The 19,492-nt window shown below is 42.2% G+C and overlaps 1 protein-coding gene across 1 annotated transcript in view; it reads left to right on the plus strand.

Moving 5' to 3' along the window:
- The window catches only part of SLC15A5 (solute carrier family 15 member 5), a 50,076-nt gene extending 42,118 nt beyond the window's left edge, over positions 1-7,958 (plus strand). Inside the window, exons 8-9 of the mRNA XM_066633792.1 lie at positions 5,985-6,093; positions 7,811-7,958. Coding sequence (XP_066489889.1) covers positions 5,985-6,093; positions 7,811-7,958 — 257 coding nt within the window. The remainder of the gene's footprint in view (positions 1-5,984; positions 6,094-7,810) is intronic.
- Positions 7,959-19,492: the final 11,534 nt, after the last annotated feature.

Here is a 19,492-nt window from a genome sequence, read left to right on the forward strand (position 1 = left end):
TAAATAGTATAGTCTAAGCCTCAAAATGTAGTTTTCCACCCACGCTTGCCTGACCAGAGGGTGGATGGTGGTATTTGGTGATACTATTGTAATCATCAAAATCCAGAGATAGCATGCACCGAGATTTAAACTTGGAACTGAGGAACATCATTATATATGTTGGCTGAGAAACTTTCAAAAGTCATTATTCAGGATGTTTTGTGGTTCATTCACTGGGCCAATGGAAATGTAGACATCATTAAAATTGATCTTTTAACCAATGGTCTTTTAATTGTTCTGAAAAAGAGAGGTTGTCCAAGTAAGTTATAAACATTGTAGCCCCCATGTAGAGACCACTGCAAAGTCTTTCCCTTAGGTGATTGCTCACTGTGGTGGATGTAATGTTTAAAAACTTGTTACCTTGTGTTCTGCTCTCACCCTTTATGTTGCTGCATTTGCATGGTAGTCCTACATATCTCTGGTTGCCACAGCTGAAGATGGTGGGAGAGATAACTCCAAGCCCTCCTCCTCTTTCTGTCTTTTAGAGTTTAGACCACCTATGATGGTCACAATGGTGGACTTTGGCCTCTAACTGACTTTTGAAGCCCTTCGTTACCTAGGTCCTGTATATCTCAGAAATACCTTCAGATAATCGCCCTCATCTGTTGAAGTTATGCTATGTTTCCTCTGTAGAATTGCCAACTCTGATATGAGGTCTTTCCTGGAGACTGCTACCTTGCATAAATCAGTTACTCAAATGCGATACTCTAATCTTAAAGCTGGGTCACTTACAAAATGTTGTCACCTGTGGCTTCCTTCCTTTTAAATTTGGATTTATCTTGTGAACGTTCCCTCACAAGAAAAGCTCCTTCATTCACGTTTTGATTTTTTATTTTGTACCATTAGCAAATGTGATTTTTCTAGGGGTTAAAAAAAGAGATCTTGCCCACTTACTCAAAGGTTCATATAAAACACAAATATCTTTTTTCTAAATAGGAAGAGATCCATTCTGTCTCTCTGCGGTGTAAAATATATTACTTACACAGCTCAATTTTTTTTATTTTTAATCCTTTAAAAAGACCAAGGGGTGCCAGGCTTGGTGTGTGTGTGGAGGGGCCTTCTACTTCATGCTCTTTTTAGGGGGGCAACTTCAGTTCAAAAAATCTGTGCAGTAATAATAATAATGCAAACTGGTGTGGCCTGGTGGCTATGACTGAACTGTGAATCAGAAGGTCCCCAGTTGAGGTTGACCATGGGAACTGCCTGGTGGGTCCTGTTTGTGTCCCTTCTTCTATTTTTCCACCTCCTCTTGAGAAGTCCTCCCCTTCTCTTAACTTCTGACAAAGCTGAGGCTAAGTGATGGCTTTTTTCTTAATTGTTGTCAGTTCAGAGGCTGCAGCAACTCATTCCAATGCTGCTCTACCTGTCTCTGGCCTCAGTGCCCACCTCAGTGTCTCATACTGACCATGCTTGCTCTGTGTAGGACGCTTACGCAGGCTCTGCATTGCTTGTCCAGGCCCTGGAACATGCTTTCTGTTACGTCTTTTCAATGTTCAGCTTCACTTGCCCTCAGAAGGTCTTGAGAATCTTTGGCGTTCAGGGTGGTGAACTTCCTAGCTTTTAAAATTTGATTTTTTTTTTTTAAATTTTGTTTCCAGTGACTGCTTGCGTATTGTTTCGTTGTGGATCTTGGCCACTTTTGAGTTTTTTGCTTTATTGAAAAAATGTCTTTGTTTCTCTATTTAAAAACGTTACCCAAGTGAAATATAACTAATGAAACAGATATGAGATAAAACAGTACTCCTAAAAACAAACCAAGGCCATGCTAAAAGCAGCAGCAACCCAAAAAAAAAAAAATTCACTTAAAATCAACTATTCAGACTGCTTTCATTTTAAGTGGCCATCCTAAATAATAAATGTTTTGACCTCACTACAGCCTGAGTACACTGTCAAAGGCTGCCATATATTTCAAGCTAATGAGTTCCACAGGGTGGACACTACAACCAAGAAAGCAGTGCTCCACACCTTCACAGTTTTTACCCCAGTAAATGAGAAAATGCAGAAGTTGGCCTTCACCTTAAGTTGGCCTTCAGGGTAAGGCCCCCCTCGGCATACTTTCATTTACCTTGATAACTGAGGGAGCAGAGCAACAAGGTACACCACCTACTTCAACTTTGTATCTGTTGCTTTGATTTGTATGAGAAGGTATACCTATTTTAATATCTCAAAGTCCTTAACGTGATTATGATTATAGCACTTGAGAGTAAAAAGACATGTCCCTGTCCTGAGGTGCTTTCAGTCTAAACAAATGGAGAGAGCAATGGACAGAAAGGGGATGTGGAGGGGAAAATAAAACTTTTTCCAGTCATTATGTTCCCTGATTTTATGTATCGGTAATATTTTAACAGGAGTTTGGGATATTTTTGTGAGTTTTGTTTGGAACAGAATCTGTGTTGAAACAACTGCTTAACAAAAATAGAACCAAAATGGAAACGGGTTTCACATCTTGATTAAAAGACTACCAGTTAGAATAAAAATACTTGCAGTTCACACGCGGCTCTGACTTCTAGTTTCTATTCCAAAACTCCAACTGCTTTCTGTTGAGCCCTAATCGGAAAAGTTGTAATACAGGGACCCATATATAATCCTTTCTTTTCCATCAGATATACTTGCTCTCTCCTTGAGTCCTTGCAGCCTCTGGGATGCATAAAATGAAAGGCTGCTTGATTGTGAATGATGGCTCTAAAAGTTTATAAGCTACTAAAGGGGAAGTTTATAGTACCTAGGAGCTCAATCAGCTGACAATGTTAAATGGTATGTTTTAAACCTAGCTCTGGGAGTACAACTCAATCTGAACCATAGTGGGGTAGAAGGGGATGGGAGACAAACCAACCTCCATTTATGAGAAAGGAGCTCTGAGGAATGAATTCATGAGTGAGAAGAAACCGTTGTGGCAGCCGGCTAAAAACTGACAGCTCATGTTCGTTGATCTAGAGGAGGAAGTTTAAATGGAAGACAGCACAGGAGACTTGTGGAGTTTCTGTAATATTGGCTGTATTTACATATATGCAACCACAGCATAAGTGGAGGCAAACCAAGGGCACTCCTAAAAGGCAGCAGATCTCCTACCCATCAGATTGCCAGAGATTGCCACTAAAGTGCCTTCATTCAACTTCCATCTGTGTGTGTGTGTGTATGTGTGTGTGCGCATGAGAGAGAGAGAGAGAGAGTGGTGTGTGTTTTCAAACAGCATGACTGCTATGTTTCACAAAGCAGCCTTCAAAACACAACCTGCAAAATACAAGAGGAGACTGCTTAGGTCTCAAAAGACAATCTCCTAACAACTAGTTCCCCTAAAAGTAATCAATGACCATTCAGTTCTATTAACCAACTACTGGAAGGAGTGATCAAATATCACCTGATCATATAATATAACCCCATATATTTTCATATGTGTAAATATTGTGTGGGTGGGCACAGATAACAAATTTTCCATGCATCTGATCAAGATTGGCATTCCTTATTTCTTGGTAGGATGAAACAAAGCCAATGTAGACAACTAAATGATATGAAAGTATGTTGATAATCTGTATTAGATAGTCACGTGGTAAGGAATATTTTACCACACCAAGTCTTGATATGGAAGACCATGTGCTGGGGTACTGTTCTGTATGAATTGTTTTTCTTTCAAATAGAATGTAATCCCATCCAAAACGAGCAGCATGTTACTTCCCATTCCAGGTGTCCCACCCCATCACTGAGCTTCACTTTGTTGTGAATACAGTCAATTACTGACTGCAGGCCAACTCTTCCACAGTTTCACCTGATTTTTTTTGATACTTTTTTAATTTTATTAAAAACAAACACAAAGCACACTCACACATGCACAAAAACAATTTAAAAAGCCTAAGTTGTGTGGAAATCTCAAATGACATTTCTACTACAAAATCTACTATTCTACCACAAAATCATACAAAATATCAAACTTTAACAATCTGCATTTATTATAAAGTACATTTTCTACACAAATAGAAAAATAAAAAGAACATAAAAGGTAACTCCTATCTACTCATCAAATCCATAAATCACTTGGCCCACTTTCCCCTCAATGCGCAGGAAGTCCATGAATGGTTTCCAATTGTCCATAAAAGATTTTACTGACTTGTCTTTAAGAAGAATTGTAAGTTTGTCCATTTCTGCCAAATCCAATACCTTTAACCTCCACTCTCCCTATATGGGTATCTCTAGAACTTTCCAGTATTTGGCATACAATATTCTTGCAGCGGTTGTCATATATAAAAATATAGTTTCATAGCCTTGCTGAATCAAGTCATCCAGTATTCCCAACAAGAAAGCTTCTGGTTTCATTTGTAAATTTACCTTCAATATCAACTGCATTTGCTGGTGTATCAAAGTCCAATATTTTTTCGCTTTTGTACAGGTCCATCACATGCAATAGAACGTTCCTTCTTTTCTTTTACACTTCCAATGTCTGTTCAGTATATTTTCATACATTTTTGCCAATCTCCCTGGAGTCAAATACCATCTATACATCATCGTATAAAAGTTCTCTTTGAAATTTACTTTGAATGTAAACATTAATCTTTTAATCCACAAGTTCTTCCATTGCTCCATGGATATCTCATGACCAACATTTCTTGCCCCTTGTATCATATACTCCTTAACCTGTTCCTCTTCGGTCTCATATTTTAACAATAACATACATTTTAGTAATGACTTGTTCTTCTACCAGACATAATTGACTCTCCAATAGAGATATACAATCTTCAAAACCATACATTTTCTTATCCACTCTAAATCTCTCCAAAAGCTGTATATACGGAAACCATTGACAACTAAATCACTCCCCTAAAAGCTCCTCTCTTGTCTTCATTCTATATTCAGTTTGTGTAAAAATTATTAAATTTCTATATGATATCCAAGTTTCTGTAGAACCTATATGACAACCAAAAAAAGCTTCTTGCAGATAATTCCATAATGGCATTTTTGTATAAAATATATTTTTGTATTTACTCCATATTCTCAACAAAGCATGTCTGACATAGTGATTTTAAAATTCTTGATTTGCTTTCATTGTACCATAAAAATCCATGTCTTCAAAACCTTATATCTGAACCTTCTAAATTCAACAAGCTCTTATTTCATAACAACCATTCACCTTAATTACAGAAATTCTTCTCACCCAAGACCACTTCAATCTTTCCCATCTTGTAAAAAGTATAACATCTTGTCCCACCTTGTAAAATTCTTAATTTTGTTAACTTTGAAACCTGCTAAGGCTCCAAACTGTTTCACCTGATTTGACAAGATTAACTAGAGATGGTATCATTGACATACTGAGGGCACTACATTCCAAATCCCTCACTCAGTGGTTTCATGTAACAGCATCTCAAAGCATAGCCCTGCTACGAAGCACAGCAAATAGTTCCCGAGCACCACCTTCTAGAAACAGCTATTTAGACAGGAATGGAACCAACCACAGTGCAGTGCCTCTAGTTCCCAACCTGGACAGGCTCCACAGAATAACATGGTGGGTGGTAATGAATGCTACTGAGAGCTTCCGGAAAATCAACTGGGTTACACTCCTCCTTCTTGTCTCTTCCAGTCTGGATCATCCACTAGGGTGACTAAAGCCATTTCCATTTCAAACTGAGCCCTGAAACCAGACTGAAATGGATCTAGATAATATGTGCCATTCAAAAGTGTCCAGGCCATATGCTTTTGTAATAAGAGTTTTAAAAGCAAAGCAAAAAAAAAAAAAAAAAAAAAAAAAAAAAAAAACCTCTCCACCCTTCTCCAACCTTGAAGGAAAAAATATCTTTAACTGGGAAACAATATTTAAAATATTTTTAAAAGCCATTCCTGGCTTTTAAAAGTATATATACAAATAACAATTCTTCCTGAAGCGGGATGGTCTTGACAAACATCTGTTTCCTTGGCTGAGTTCTTCAAATCTGCTTATGTATATATATTTTTTCAAACAGGAGACTGGTTTCCAAATGTTCCAAGTGATGGTAAATTGGAGAGGTTTTACTTCTTCTTGGCTTCATTAATGATGATTAATACTCTGGGCTTCTGGACTGTCTCACACAGGTAAAAAACTTTGCGCATGCAGGATCTGACATCTCAGTGCTTTGTGGAACCAGCCTGCTCATTGAATAATGGACATCTATCTAGGACAGCCATTTTTCAGCCATGGTGCCATGGCACACTGGTGTGTTGTGGATGGCCTGCAGGTGTGCCGCAAGAGTTTGGGAAAGGTCATTTATTAGCAGGGCCTTTGGAGGAATTGAATCCCCTACCAGCAGCATGGAGTACCTTGTCAATGGTCAAAATACTGATGGTGTGCCTTGGCAATTTTAGTGCCTTGCCAGTGTGCCATGCAGCCACGGACCTCCATAGCCCCATACCCAGGGCAAAGCTCCATGATGGCATCCCCATGCAGGCTATCGCCGCCCCCCCTGGGCAGAAATCCACCCCCCCTACTCACCAGAGGTTCACAGAGCCTCGCATGACCTCCTCCCACGCTGGGGAAACCTCTGTGAGGTTCCCCGGCACTTCTGCCCGCATCAGGAGCCTCAGAGAGGCTTCCCCGGGGTCTCAGTGGCCAGCACCTGGGGCATTTGCCCCAGGCAGGTCTATGGTAGACACGCAACTGGTGCCATGAGATGTGAAAGGTTGAAAATTGCTGACCTAGGACCTAGCATCATTGGAGGGATTTTTTTCAGCCACCACATGAGAAATACAGTGGTGACCACCCTCAGCTAGCTGTGCTGTTGAAATGGAGAAGGCCTCTGATCATTATCTAGTAATTAGTTCATTATTTAGTAATGGGAATTATTTCCTAATTTGATCCATAAGAAGCAAAAGCAGCTAGGGAGTATGTCTTATGGGTACTAGACACCTTCTACCTGTCTGTTGTGTTATCCCCATCTGTTATAGAAGCATCTAAAATAATTTGGCATAGCAGACCGGGGGTTGGACTAGGACTCAAATCTCCGCTCAGCTGACTGGGAGATTTTGAGCCCATCCATCTCTCTCAGCCTAACCTCCTTCGCAGGGTTGATGTAGGGGTAAAATGGGAAGAATCATGCATGCTCCTCTCATTTCGTCAGAGGAAAAGTATGGTCAAACATGCTAGCTGCTGGTGTGCATGAATAAAAAACTCAGGTCCCTGTCTGTGGATGTCTGTATCTTCACCATTCTAGAAGTAATCAGAAGCTGAGCTCTGCCTTAGGTCTTTCCCTCAAATGTAAGGGAAGAAGGAACAAAGCCGCAGAGTCATGTAACCCAATCCAGCAATGTGTTCTGGGGGCAGTTTATGTGCACACTGAGAGCCTCTGTACCAAATCATCTTTATTCATTTGAGCAGAGGAGACACTACCATGTATGCACTGATCTGCAGTGTTCCTTCACTGCCATGCCTGCCAATCTCCAGAAGTGAGCACTAGGGAGGAGGGGAAAAAAAAGAAAGAGAAGTGATCCAGAATGTGCAATTGTAATAGGTAGGCTTAACTATATAGAAATGTACAAAAGCAGAAATGAGCACTTGTCTTGCCTATACAAAGTCCCAGGTTTGAATCCTGGCTTACCCACTAAAGAGGATCTCCAGAAGGCAGAATGAGCAGGACATCTGCCTGAAATTTTGGAGGACAGCTAGCAATGACAGTACTGAAGGCTTGGATGCACCATTGGTTAAGGCAACTCGACCCCTGCATGCTTTTTGGCTTCTGAAGACATTAAACATGAGCACGACACGAGATGATTGTATTGCACTGAAAAAGGAGCTTTCATTTATTTTTATTCGCAGATACAAAGATCTGCAGCAAGATTATGACAAAGGGTTCAGAGGGAGTCTTCTTCAAGAGCAACTTTTACAGCACGAGAAATCACTTAAATTTTATGACAGTTTCCTGGATTGTCCCTCTCCTCTGTCTCCCATGGAGACTCTCCTATGAAATTATGCTCTGAAAATTACTGGTGGCGCACACGGTGTAGTCAGTCATCAGACTACTGTCTGTCAGGTTTTTAATGATACGTTTCTTTCTGTTTATGAACTGACTTAACAATAATAGTCTGTTGTTCATCTTTTTCATTTCTCCTTCTCTGCAAAATCATCCAGACTTTAGGGCCTGATCCTTAACTGCTCCACATGTCTCATTCCCTTTACTGTTAATGAGAGACCCATGAGTGACAGAGCCTTTTAACTGGGCAAGGGGACCATTTCTAACTTCATGTGCGTATATTTCTGTGTGTATTCACTCTAAAAATGAGTTGTACTTTATGTAATAAAATATCTTACAACAACACCATCACACAATGGTCTCCTGTACATGTCTCTTGTTTCAACAGGTACTAGATCTGCAGGGGGTGGGGCAAGGTCCAAGAAAACTGACTGAAAACAGTGGCAGGGAAACAGAAAGAAGCAAGAAGCATATCATAAAGTACCAATGACTTTGGGGTGGAATGATCCAGTTGGGAGCAAACAATCCCATGTTTGCTGATGACAAGTAATACGACAATTGGGGACATTTTGCAAGGGAGAAGCAGTAGAAGAAAGGTGGTACTTGATGTTTCACTTTGCCACAGTCCACTTTTTCTGCAGTCTGCCCCGTGGTTTTTTCTCATTGACTGGTAAATGGCCCCGTCTACATTGACTTTGCATATTGGTGTCAAACAGCATGTTGGGAATCCCATGTCTTTTGCTGCTGAGTATGTGCCTTCAGACTTAGAATGTGGAAAGATCTAAGATGGCTCTTGAAAGACAGCAGGATGCTGATCTGACAAAGTCCAGCTGATTCCTTCTGTCTCCAAGGAGGCTGGACTGCTAGAACTCCAGCCCTCCTAGTGAAGCTAGGAGAGGATAACAGAGCAGTGTTCTGGAACCCCAGGTTGTGGTACTGTTGAATGATCTGGAATTGCATCCTCTGCCTTCTCTATTGGGGACCTTCAGAAGAGCAAATCAGCTTGGAAAGTTAGGGAATCAAATCAGATTCCTACACTGTCACTCATGGGGACTAGTTCATCCTTTACACAGAGGTCTTCTGGAAGTTTCCTCTCAGTTTCGTTCTCTGGTGAATTTGTGAGAAGCCCCCAAATCTCTAGGGAATTAATCCTAGTTCAAGGCTACTTACTTACTTACTTACTTACTTACTTACTTACTTACTTACTTACTTATTTTATTGAGAAGTTTACATCCTGCACTTTCCCCTCCCGACTGGGAGGTGCCCAAGGCAGCTTCCGACACAATAATAAAACACAGTAGAGTCATGGAATGTTAGTCAGAGGGTACCTTAGAGGAGGTCATCCAGTCCAACTTCCACTCCAGTTCAGGCAAAATAACCATACTCCCACCTGCAAATAGCAACAATCTAAATAAAATTGCTTAAATGGAGACCGCAGCCTGACCTATTTCCATCAGTGGTAGTAGGTGCATGATTTCAGGAAAGGGGCAGTATCCCATGAGGGGAGGTGGTCCTTCTGATGCTTCAGTCCCAAGCCATTCAGGGCTTTAAAGTTTAAAATCAACATCTTGAATTGCATTCAGAAATGTACCAGCAGCCAATGCAGATGACACAGCAAGGAGGTGATGTCATTTCCATGCCTAGTATCAGTAAGCAATTGTACAGTAGCATTCTGCAGGAGCTGCAGTTTCCAGATGGTCACTGAAAGCGGTCCTACATAGAGCTTGTTACAGTAGCCAAACAAAATATAACCAATGTGTGGACAACCGTGGCCAGGTCTGACTGACCCTAGTTAAGGACACATTTGGTGCACCAGCCTATGGTGTGCAAAAGCATCTGGGCCACAGCCAACTGTTGAACATATAGGTGCAAAACGAGGTTCAGAAGCACTCCCAAACTCTGAGTCTGCTCATTATAGGAGAAGTCACTACTGGTGTGGTCTAGTTCACACCACAAGCCCCAAAGACTTGATACAGCCAAGTGCAAGGACCATTGCACTAGTGTGCCTTTTGAGACATGATACTGTGCCAACCAAAACTTCCTGGATGCTGAATGATGACAGGTCAGTGTGTGGATATATCTGCATGGACATAAGAATGATGAATACATGGGCACAGATGGTGCTGGCAACAATGGAATGAAGAAGTGGCAAATCTAAGCACAATCCCAACAGAACCAAGTGCAAGAAATTGTAGAGATCATTGTGAGCATTTTAAATGTTAATTGTTGTTAATCTGACAGTTAAATACTTGAGTATATGGGATGGGTTGTTACTGAGACGTGTGTGATTTGTTCATAATGAACTGAATTGTATTGAATTGAACTGAATTACTATTGGCTACTTTGGGTGGTACTTGGAAAAATAAACCAGGTACAAATATTGAAATGAAACAGGGAAATAATGAATGAGTTAAATGTACCTGATGCAAACTATATGTGGCTTTTTAATTGAACAATTTCAAGGTACTACAAGCAAGCAAGGCAAAGCATGTGGGACACTGTCTCAGGTAGAATTGGGGGGGGGGGTAGATAGATCAGTGGCAGGGATTAAACTATCCATCTGTTGAGTTTGTACTGATGATAGAGCACATGCTCTCCATTGCAATGAGCTGTGTTAAAAGAGCATTTTTCATTTCCAGTGCCTAGCAACAAAGTCATTCAGCACCTGCAATAGTTTAAACATTAAGCATAATTGGCTTTGCTTGACATAAATCTGTAGTTTTGTAAATAAGAACAGGGTAGGCTCATCGTCATACCAATTAGCTGAAAGGCATGCTTTCTTTACTGATGCCTGCTGGTTTTTGAGAGGAGAGATGAGTCTTGTTATCATAAGGCTTGCTTAAGGATGTCTCTTGATGGTGCTGGAGGGCTACTGAGGAAGCTCAGGGAAGTGACCTAAAGCTTCCTGTGTGACCTTTGGCCAAAGGTGGAGGATCTTTCCCCACTGCACGCATACATACACCTACCATTAAGACTTGTTGGTGTCCATATGGCCAGGAATCTTGGAGGTACCTGGCAACAGCTCTATAGCATGATGTTACTTAGAAGAATTGTTGACCTGTAACTTCTATGTGGTTTGCCATCTGTTGATCCTGTACCTAGAGTTCTTCATAAACTTGTAAAATTTCTTAATACAGTGGTTTTCACACATTTAGCACCAGGACCCACTTTTTAGAATGAGAATCAGTCAGGACCCACCGGAAGTGATGTCATTATCAGAAGTTATGTCATCAAGCGGGAATGCTGCAGGAGGACAATCCCAGTCTGCAATCCTACCCACACTTACCCAGGAGTAAGTCCCATTTACTATCATTGTTAAAAAATATATATATGTACATAGCAGTTTGTTAAAAGTACAAGTCTGTAACATTTTCTCAAATGCAGTCACATACCATGGTAGCATCATCTAATATATTAAAAATAAAATATTGAAAAGAATGGGGACCTACATGAAATTGGTTCGTAACCCACCTAATGGGTCCCAACCCACAATTTGAGAAACACTATCTTAATATAAGGCGGAGTATTTTGATTAAACACTGGAGAGTCTTTTTAACCAGTTCCCTGCCTGTCCAGAATTCCAAGGTCTGTCTTTCTCTATAGGTTAGGGAAGCTGGAACTGTTTGAAACCATTCTCAAAGGGAAGGAAAAGCCATTGGTCAAGCATTTCCTTTTGTTGTTGTCCACAATTATCTCTCTCAGCTAGTCTTCCTTGCTGGCAGGAAGAAGAGCTGGAAAGACTAGCCATGAAAGAGTGAACCAGGATAACAACAAAAGCTAAATCTCTCTTGTGGCTAATATTCCCTCTTCTCCCTCCTACCATCAAGAAGATTAGCTGAGAGAGATAAGTGGTGATGACAGTGCCATAACAAGGGGAAAAAGCACCCCCATCTCCTATTACTGGCAGAAATAAAATACCTTTAAAATGTGACACCACCTCTCCTTTTTATTTTAAATGGCACAGATTTTTAAATTTACCTGTAGTCATTTGGTATTCCAATATTTATAGCAATAGTTGTCATTCGCTGCCTCGTCTGGTTGAGAATTTGGGCACCTACATGCAACTCATTGAGTGTGAAACATACTTTAAAAAACAAATTGAAACAATTGTAAAAAGAATGGGAATTGACTCTGGGTCTTGCACAACCACCTCACTGCGCCCTTTAAAATTTTTGCACCCCTGTTATTTTTGCACCCAGGGAACATACCCCACTTGTCCCACCCTAGTTCCATTTTTGGACAATAATAACAGAAGAGGAAAGCTTGGTCACTGGCTCTTCCTTTTATTTATGGTTTCTAGCCCCTTCGTTCCCCTGGGGACTGGGGATAAGAATAGGCCCTCAGTTTGGCTGTACTTGTCACAAGAGGCGACTGAACAGCCACCAGGTAGATGGGACTCGTTAGCCTGGGAAGGCAGGTCATTTGAGAGAAGGAAAACTCTGATCCCAAACCTCCACTGCCTTGTGGCTACATCCAGTTATGGAAAAGGCTTCAGGAGTCAACCTCGAGGCAAAATCCGGAGCCGGAGTCCCTGAGGCAGTTCATAGCTGAAACCAGTCACGTTCTGGCAACTCCTGTGACGCTGCTGGAACCAACCATATTGGCCTCTGCCTTTCCATTGGACCATTTCAGTGACATGGAGAGGGGGGATTTGCTGCATGGGAAACAGTCTATCCTCCATATCTACTTTACCCAGGCTTCGCGCACTGGAGAGGACACTCTGTTCCAGAACCACTTTTCAGAGTGTGATACCATAGTCTTCCGAGACTGAAGGATGCCAAAAACCAACGTAGCCCGTTCAACTTTCCTTGCGTGTAGGACAGGAGCCTTCAGCTTTTTGAATGGACAGATCTGGGATACTTTTCATGTGATAAGAGTAATTGGTAGCATAGTTTGAAGAAACCTTAAAGGGCGTGCTTCATTCTTAAAGGCCAGCCTTATTCCTCGGAGAACATGCTTTCACCCTTAGTGTCTTTCTTAGCATCATCATCATTTATATACTAACTTAATGTTCATGACGGTCCTTTTCTACAAGAGAAAATTGTTCTTCTCATTTTGTGTTTTGAGAAATGAAGGGGGAAATGATAGCGGTCTTCTGAGGTTTTATTTAAGCACATAATTGCAAACACAAAGGTACGCTTGCCACTCTAACAATGAACCAGGCTTGTGGGGATTTTTTTTTTTTTTAAAGAGAAACACTTTGAGAATGAGTCCCAATTTAAATTCTGCATCCAACTTGAAGACACAAATTGGGAGCTAAATCTCAAAGCTTCTGGTGAGGGTCTCTGGCAGGTCACCCAAATCCAGTCACTCAAACATTTTGTTATTGCTTCCCCTACGCTTACGTAAGTGATGCTGTTTGACACCTCGGAGACAATTTCTCATGTTAGATGGGTTGTAAACGAGCACATGGTCCAGAATAATTAACGGTAACACTTCAGTCCGTTTCTGACAGAGTTGTGTTTCTCGTATGCTTTGCGCTGGTCTGTCTACTTAACTGCAACCAGCCATGCCTGAAAGACAAGAAAGAACAAGATGGACAAGTGTGTCACTGATCGAACCTCTTTTGCTGTAATTAGAACTGTACAGGGAATAAATTATTCTCACATTCAAGCTGTCCAGCTTCCACTAATAAAAACACAACCCAAGAAGCAATCTGTTGATGCCGAGGCTGGACGGAATGCACAACCAAATGTTTTCCGCTGCCCAAGTTGCTTTGTACAGGTTTATTAAATAAAAATTGCTCTGTCAATACCTTTCAGGATAAGATGACTTTCCTTTATTTCCTCTATTTCCCTCACCCCCCCCCCCCCGCTCAAAAAATTCAGATAATTTGATACATATTTGCAGTGGGTCTCAAATGCTTGCCTAATCTCCCATAAAGGCTTTGGATCCAGTTCAATATTGGCTTTTAATGTGGTTGAATTTAATGGCATTCAGGTGGGGATAAATTAACAGAACTGAAGTGGAGACGGCAAAATAACTTCATTCCCCGTGATCTGAACACCATGCCAATTAATGGACTTCTTTGTACTTTTTTTAAAATTAGGGGTTGCAGGACTAGGGGCTGGTGTCGAAGCAACATGCTCTGCACATCTATCAAACACATTTATCTTGTCCTGTGCATCTTGGAGCCTCCATCAGTGGTTGAGAGTTGGTATGAGTTGAGATCTTCTGCTCTGTGAACAGCATTAAGTGCACATTCTTTCCTTTCTTTCATGCTACAAGCCAGGACTGATTTTAAAAAATGGCAAGCCCCATGCTGAACCACATTTTTCCTCCAGGCCCCTTTCTAACCCACATGACTTTTTCTTTCTACAATGTACAAAGACGGAGCGCAAGCATTATCTTCTCTTGCTGGGCCTAACTCTAACTCTTACGCTACCTATATATTTCACTATTGCTTGGAATACAGTAACAGCTTCTGTATCACACAATGAGAGAATTTCCACTGTGTTATGAGCAGTGTAGGGCTTGATAGGAACCCTGGCACCTATCAAGGAGAAAAAGGATCAGTTAACTTGAGGCAATTGGTTACACTACTGGACTTTGCTGGAGTTCCATATTCTATTCGATGTCTCTCACCTGCTCTTTTGTTTTATTGTTCCAGGACGAAGTTGCACTTGGAATACTGTGAATGCTTCTGGTCATATCATATTAGAAAATAAGTAGGCCATGAAAAAGTTACCCTAGATTTGGAAACAGGAGAAGGCAGAGAAGGGCAACCAAAATGATTGAAGGGGAGGGTTGAGGGCCCCTTCAGGCTCAACTATGTGAGGCTTCTTTAGTTTAGGGGGGGGGGGAACAACCAAATGAGGACATGATGGGGAGTTATACAATGACTAGAGGGAAGCAGGCAGTGGCAGACTTGGGTGAAAGGCACCCCAAATCTGCAGCTCACTTGGACTTTTCACAATCTGCTGCTGGTGCAACTCACATCAGGTGGCCTCTTGAATGGTCTGGCAGTGATGGGGGGGGGCAAATATTTATTTGTTACAATTATTATATACCACTTTTTCAAAAGACTCAAAGCAGTTGACGTAGGAAGGCTGAACATGAATGCATTTTTCAGTGAGATTTTTGCAAGTGTGCCATGAGACAATCTCATAGAACCTCCACTTCTCCAGGTGTTTCTCCCCATAGTGCATTCCTCATCCTGGCTGCCAGCTCTTCAACTTTCCAAGTTCTCATAGGCAGCTGCAACCAAGCATCGCACCAGCTTCTCAAGGATGTTATCCTCTTTTAGGGATTTTGCCAGCTAACTGCTCAACATTCCACTCTTTTGCACAGGTATGCCAGCAGCCTCTCAGTCTCCCATCCAAGCAACCAATCCCGCACAGCTTTTTCAGGCAAGGCAACAGCTCAGCCACACCTTGAGACCACACCTCCTGCCTCAAAGATGAGCTATCAAAGGCATTTCTCACAATGACTCTGTGGAACCTCTGCACTGAGAGAGGTAGGCTGCTCAGTACCACTTGCTAGGAGTGGGGGTGGGGTGAAAGCAGGGGAGGGCTTCTGCCTTAAAACTTGGCTTTTGAGCTTGCTGGAAGCAGTGGTGAATGAAGCAGGTGGTGATGGGGAGGTAGCACGGTCCAGGGGCAGTGGTGCATGGGGGGCTGTACCCCCCTCTGCAGTACTCCAGGTGTTTCCCTTGTTCTCCAGGGGGGCAGCGCTTGTTGCTGAAAGAGGCGAGCTCTGCAAAATTGGGCCCACCCACCTGCCCTTGCCGCTGTCTGGCTCTGAAATAGAACCATTCTAGAAGCAGGGGAGAATGTCAGGTGCAGATTCAGGGGTTACATATGATGCAGAGGTGTGACATTTTCATGTCACTGTGTTGCCTGGCCCTGGGAGCCAGAAGGCTTTGGAATGGTGCTGTCTGGAAAGATCAGGGCTGAACAAAAAGCTTGATCTAACACAGCATGAACTCTTCTTATGTCCATGTGATTTGTTGGTTTATCTTCACTTCCTGACAGTGGCATCACTGGGGGTGCGGGTTACACCGGGTGACACGCACAGGGTGGGTGACACCAATACTGGCCAAAAAATTTTAAATCTTGGTATTTTTGAATAATACCATAATGTTATATATCATTTGATGTGTAATTTCATACGGAATGCAATAAAACAAACCCTATTAAAATATAGCCAACAAACCAGTGAGGCGAGGCAATGGTGCATCACCATACCCACCATCTGGGACACTGCCCTGCCTACTACATGGGAGGAAGTCCATCATGGGGGGGAGTGGCTTGCTGGCCTCCCGCACAGGGTGACACAAGCCCTAGTGAAATTACTGCTTCCTGTGACTATTACTGACCCATACATAAAAATAATTTTTGTAGTATTTACGATGATTTTCAGGTGCCTTGTGAGTCTCACAAATAGACAGAAAGGTAGGATTAAAATAATAAATAAATAATGGTGGATAGCTTGCTAAACATAATGGTTAATTGTGCCTTGCCTGAAGTTTGAAAGTAGCTGTTCCAGATGGGAGCCCTCACATTACAGCCGTCCTGCGACTCCGAGCAAGTGCATCACACAACGTGGCTTCATTGCACAAAATTGTAATTTAAGAACATAAGAACAGCCCCACTGGATCAGGCCATAGGCCCAACTAGTCCAGCTTCCTGTATCTCACAGCAGCCCACCAAATGCCCCAGGGAGCACACCAGATAACAAGAGACCTCATCCTGTGCCTTCCCTTGCATTGGCATTCTGACATAACCCATTTCTAAAATCAGGAGGTTGCACATACACATTATGGCTTGTAACCCATCATGGATTTTTCCTCCAGAAACTTGTCCAATCCCCTTTTAAAGGCGTCCAGGCCAGACGCCATCACCACATCCTGTGGCAAGGAGTTCCACAGACCAACCACACGCTGAGTAAAGAAATATTTTCTTCTGAAAACCTTTTATAGCTTGTCTACCTGTCTAGTATGCCTCTGCTGCACAGTGTGGAAAATAAATGGAGAAAAATAGGCAAACAAAAGAACCCACAAAACCTAATAGATAACTGTTAGGATTATTTAAATATCACATATCACTTATCTCTGTCACTGCATCTGAAAGGTGAGGGGATCATGGAGTTGTGGCAAAGCAGGGAGGAGGCATTCATTCAATGGAACAAAATGTGACAAAAGGCAGGAGCAAAAAGTGCCACCTACTTACCTAGGTCCCTACAACAGAGGCAGTGAAGTGGCCAAACATTAAAACATTACATTAGCACAGTGGGAACGCAAAGGATCAACCAGGGGCTTCTTTTCCTGCTGTCCAGCAAATGGGCTTCCTCAGAGGCACCTAAGTCCTCTCTGGGCCTTTGAGGAAACCAATTGCAGAATGCAGGTGAAAGCAGCAATGGCAGGAGGTGCCCTTGGCCACTATCCAACCTGGCTTATCCCTTATTGCACCCACTCATGTTACAGATGCAATCTGTAAATGAAATAAAAATACTACATGTAGTCATAAAAGTGTAGATCTGCTATATACAAATCGCAGTCCACAGTGCGCCAGCAGAATCAGCTTGGACGTGGTGCGGCGGTGGCAAAGCCTCCCGCACAGCCTCCTTTCTTTGTGCCTGATATTTGCAAAACCTCACACCAGGCAGTAGCTTCCACTGTACGTCGGCCCAGAAGGCTCTGCACCCAAATTTCTCAAGGGATGTAGCTACCTGGTATGAGGTGCTGCAAGGTTTGGGAGTGAAGATAGAAAGCTGAGGGATAGAATGGTAAGGCTTCACCACAGCTGTGGCTGCCCATAGCTGATTGTGCTGGCGCACTGGCTCTGGCCCATGGGCCAGAGTTTGGAGGCTCCTGGTATAAATAATAGCCAACTTACTAGTCCTTACCTCCCCCCCCCCCAACTTACTAGTCCTTACACACACTAAATATGTACAGCTAGGTCCAAAATATCCTAGGAGTGTCGTGGCTGAGTTACCTCTCATTACACGTTGTTCGTTTTTCATTATTTCCTCAGCAACTCTTGCGAGAGACGAGGCTGAGAAAGACTTAATCCAGAACAGCTGCAGGAGAAATCTTCAGAAGTCCCATATTAAACAATGCTATAATCTGCTTTGTGGCAATGATTTATCTTCCAATACTACTGAAACAAAGTAATAAAAGTAACGTAAAGTCAGGAAGCCAGGGGAGAGGGAAGGAAAGCAAGATGTCACAAATGCATGTCTAGAAATTTAATAGATGTATCCGACAATTTGCCAGGTCCACAATAATTTCCCATGTGAACCACTGTCTTACCTGCCTCCCCAAATTCATTAGGTATAAGCAGCACTGTATGACTATTGTCATTTGCTTCTCCTTTGTAAGCTCCTCCTTCAAAGTGTCATATTTGAATCAGCTGTCGTGGAATGATTGACCAGGACTACCTGAAAGTGGGGGAGGGGTCCCCAGGTATTTAGGGGCACTTATCTAATCCTATGACTTATCTTGCCGTAAACAATGAAATGGATTGTCAAGTAGGTGAATGGGGCATAAGCAGGAACGTCTAACTAGCTATGGGCCCAATCCTATCCAATTTTCCAGTGCCAGTGTAGTTGTGCCAATGGGGAGTGCACTGCATCCTGTGGTGGGGAGGCAATCACAGAAGCCTCCTAAAGGTCTGGGAACATTTGTTCCCTTACCTGAGGGCTGCATTGCAGCTGCACCGGTGCTGGAAAGTTGGATAGGATTGGGCCCTAAGTCCCTCCACCTTTCATTGTTCTTTAACAGAAGAAATGGATACAGCATTTTCTCAAGATGGTTGGGTAGAATATATTCATTGTAAACAAGGCTTGCCAATTCAGATAATGACACCCTCTGCAAATTGCAAATATTCCTTCATGATGAAAAAGGAGCCTTGTAATATATTGGGAGTTAGAAAAATTAGGGAACAAACAAAAGATTTGGCATGTAGATCAATCGTATGCATGGTTAGTCATTTCATTCACTGGGATTTATTCTAGTTACATGTGTATATAAGTGCAGCCTGAGAAATATATCTACAAAGTAATTGACCTAGCTGGCCCAAACATCAGAATACTTGTTCTCTCAGCACGATCTGGTCAACCCGATGCAGTTGCTCTTTGTGGGTATACTCATGGTCGGCTCTCTCACCTGCCAAAGGTTTCCCCTTTCACTTCAATAAAATAAAACTATCCATGTGCATGCAGAGGTGCATGCAATGAGCTCCCACCTCAACTCAAAAAGGAAGCCCACCTGCAGGGCCATTATCTGCAGAGCGCTGGCTCCAGCACAACTCAGGCACTGGGTCTCATCACTGATCTTGATCAAACAAAATGCATTCTCTTTCTACCTGCCAGGTAAAAGGGAACTCAACTACATTTGAGGAACTGTGGGGACATCCAGTGGTCACATGGTTTAATTAATTACAGCCAAGTGCTTCAGTATTATACGTAAAATACCTTTTTTTTTTTTTTTTTTTTTAAAGGATGTATTTTTTGGAAGGTCATGATGCTGTCAAGTGTTGTTTGGGTTTAGATATGGCTGTCTGGGTACCAGCAGTTGAAACCACAAA

The sequence above is a fragment of the Tiliqua scincoides genome, chromosome 7, assembly GCF_035046505.1.
Source record: "Tiliqua scincoides isolate rTilSci1 chromosome 7, rTilSci1.hap2, whole genome shotgun sequence".
Classification (NCBI taxonomy): domain Eukaryota; kingdom Metazoa; phylum Chordata; class Lepidosauria; order Squamata; family Scincidae; genus Tiliqua; species Tiliqua scincoides.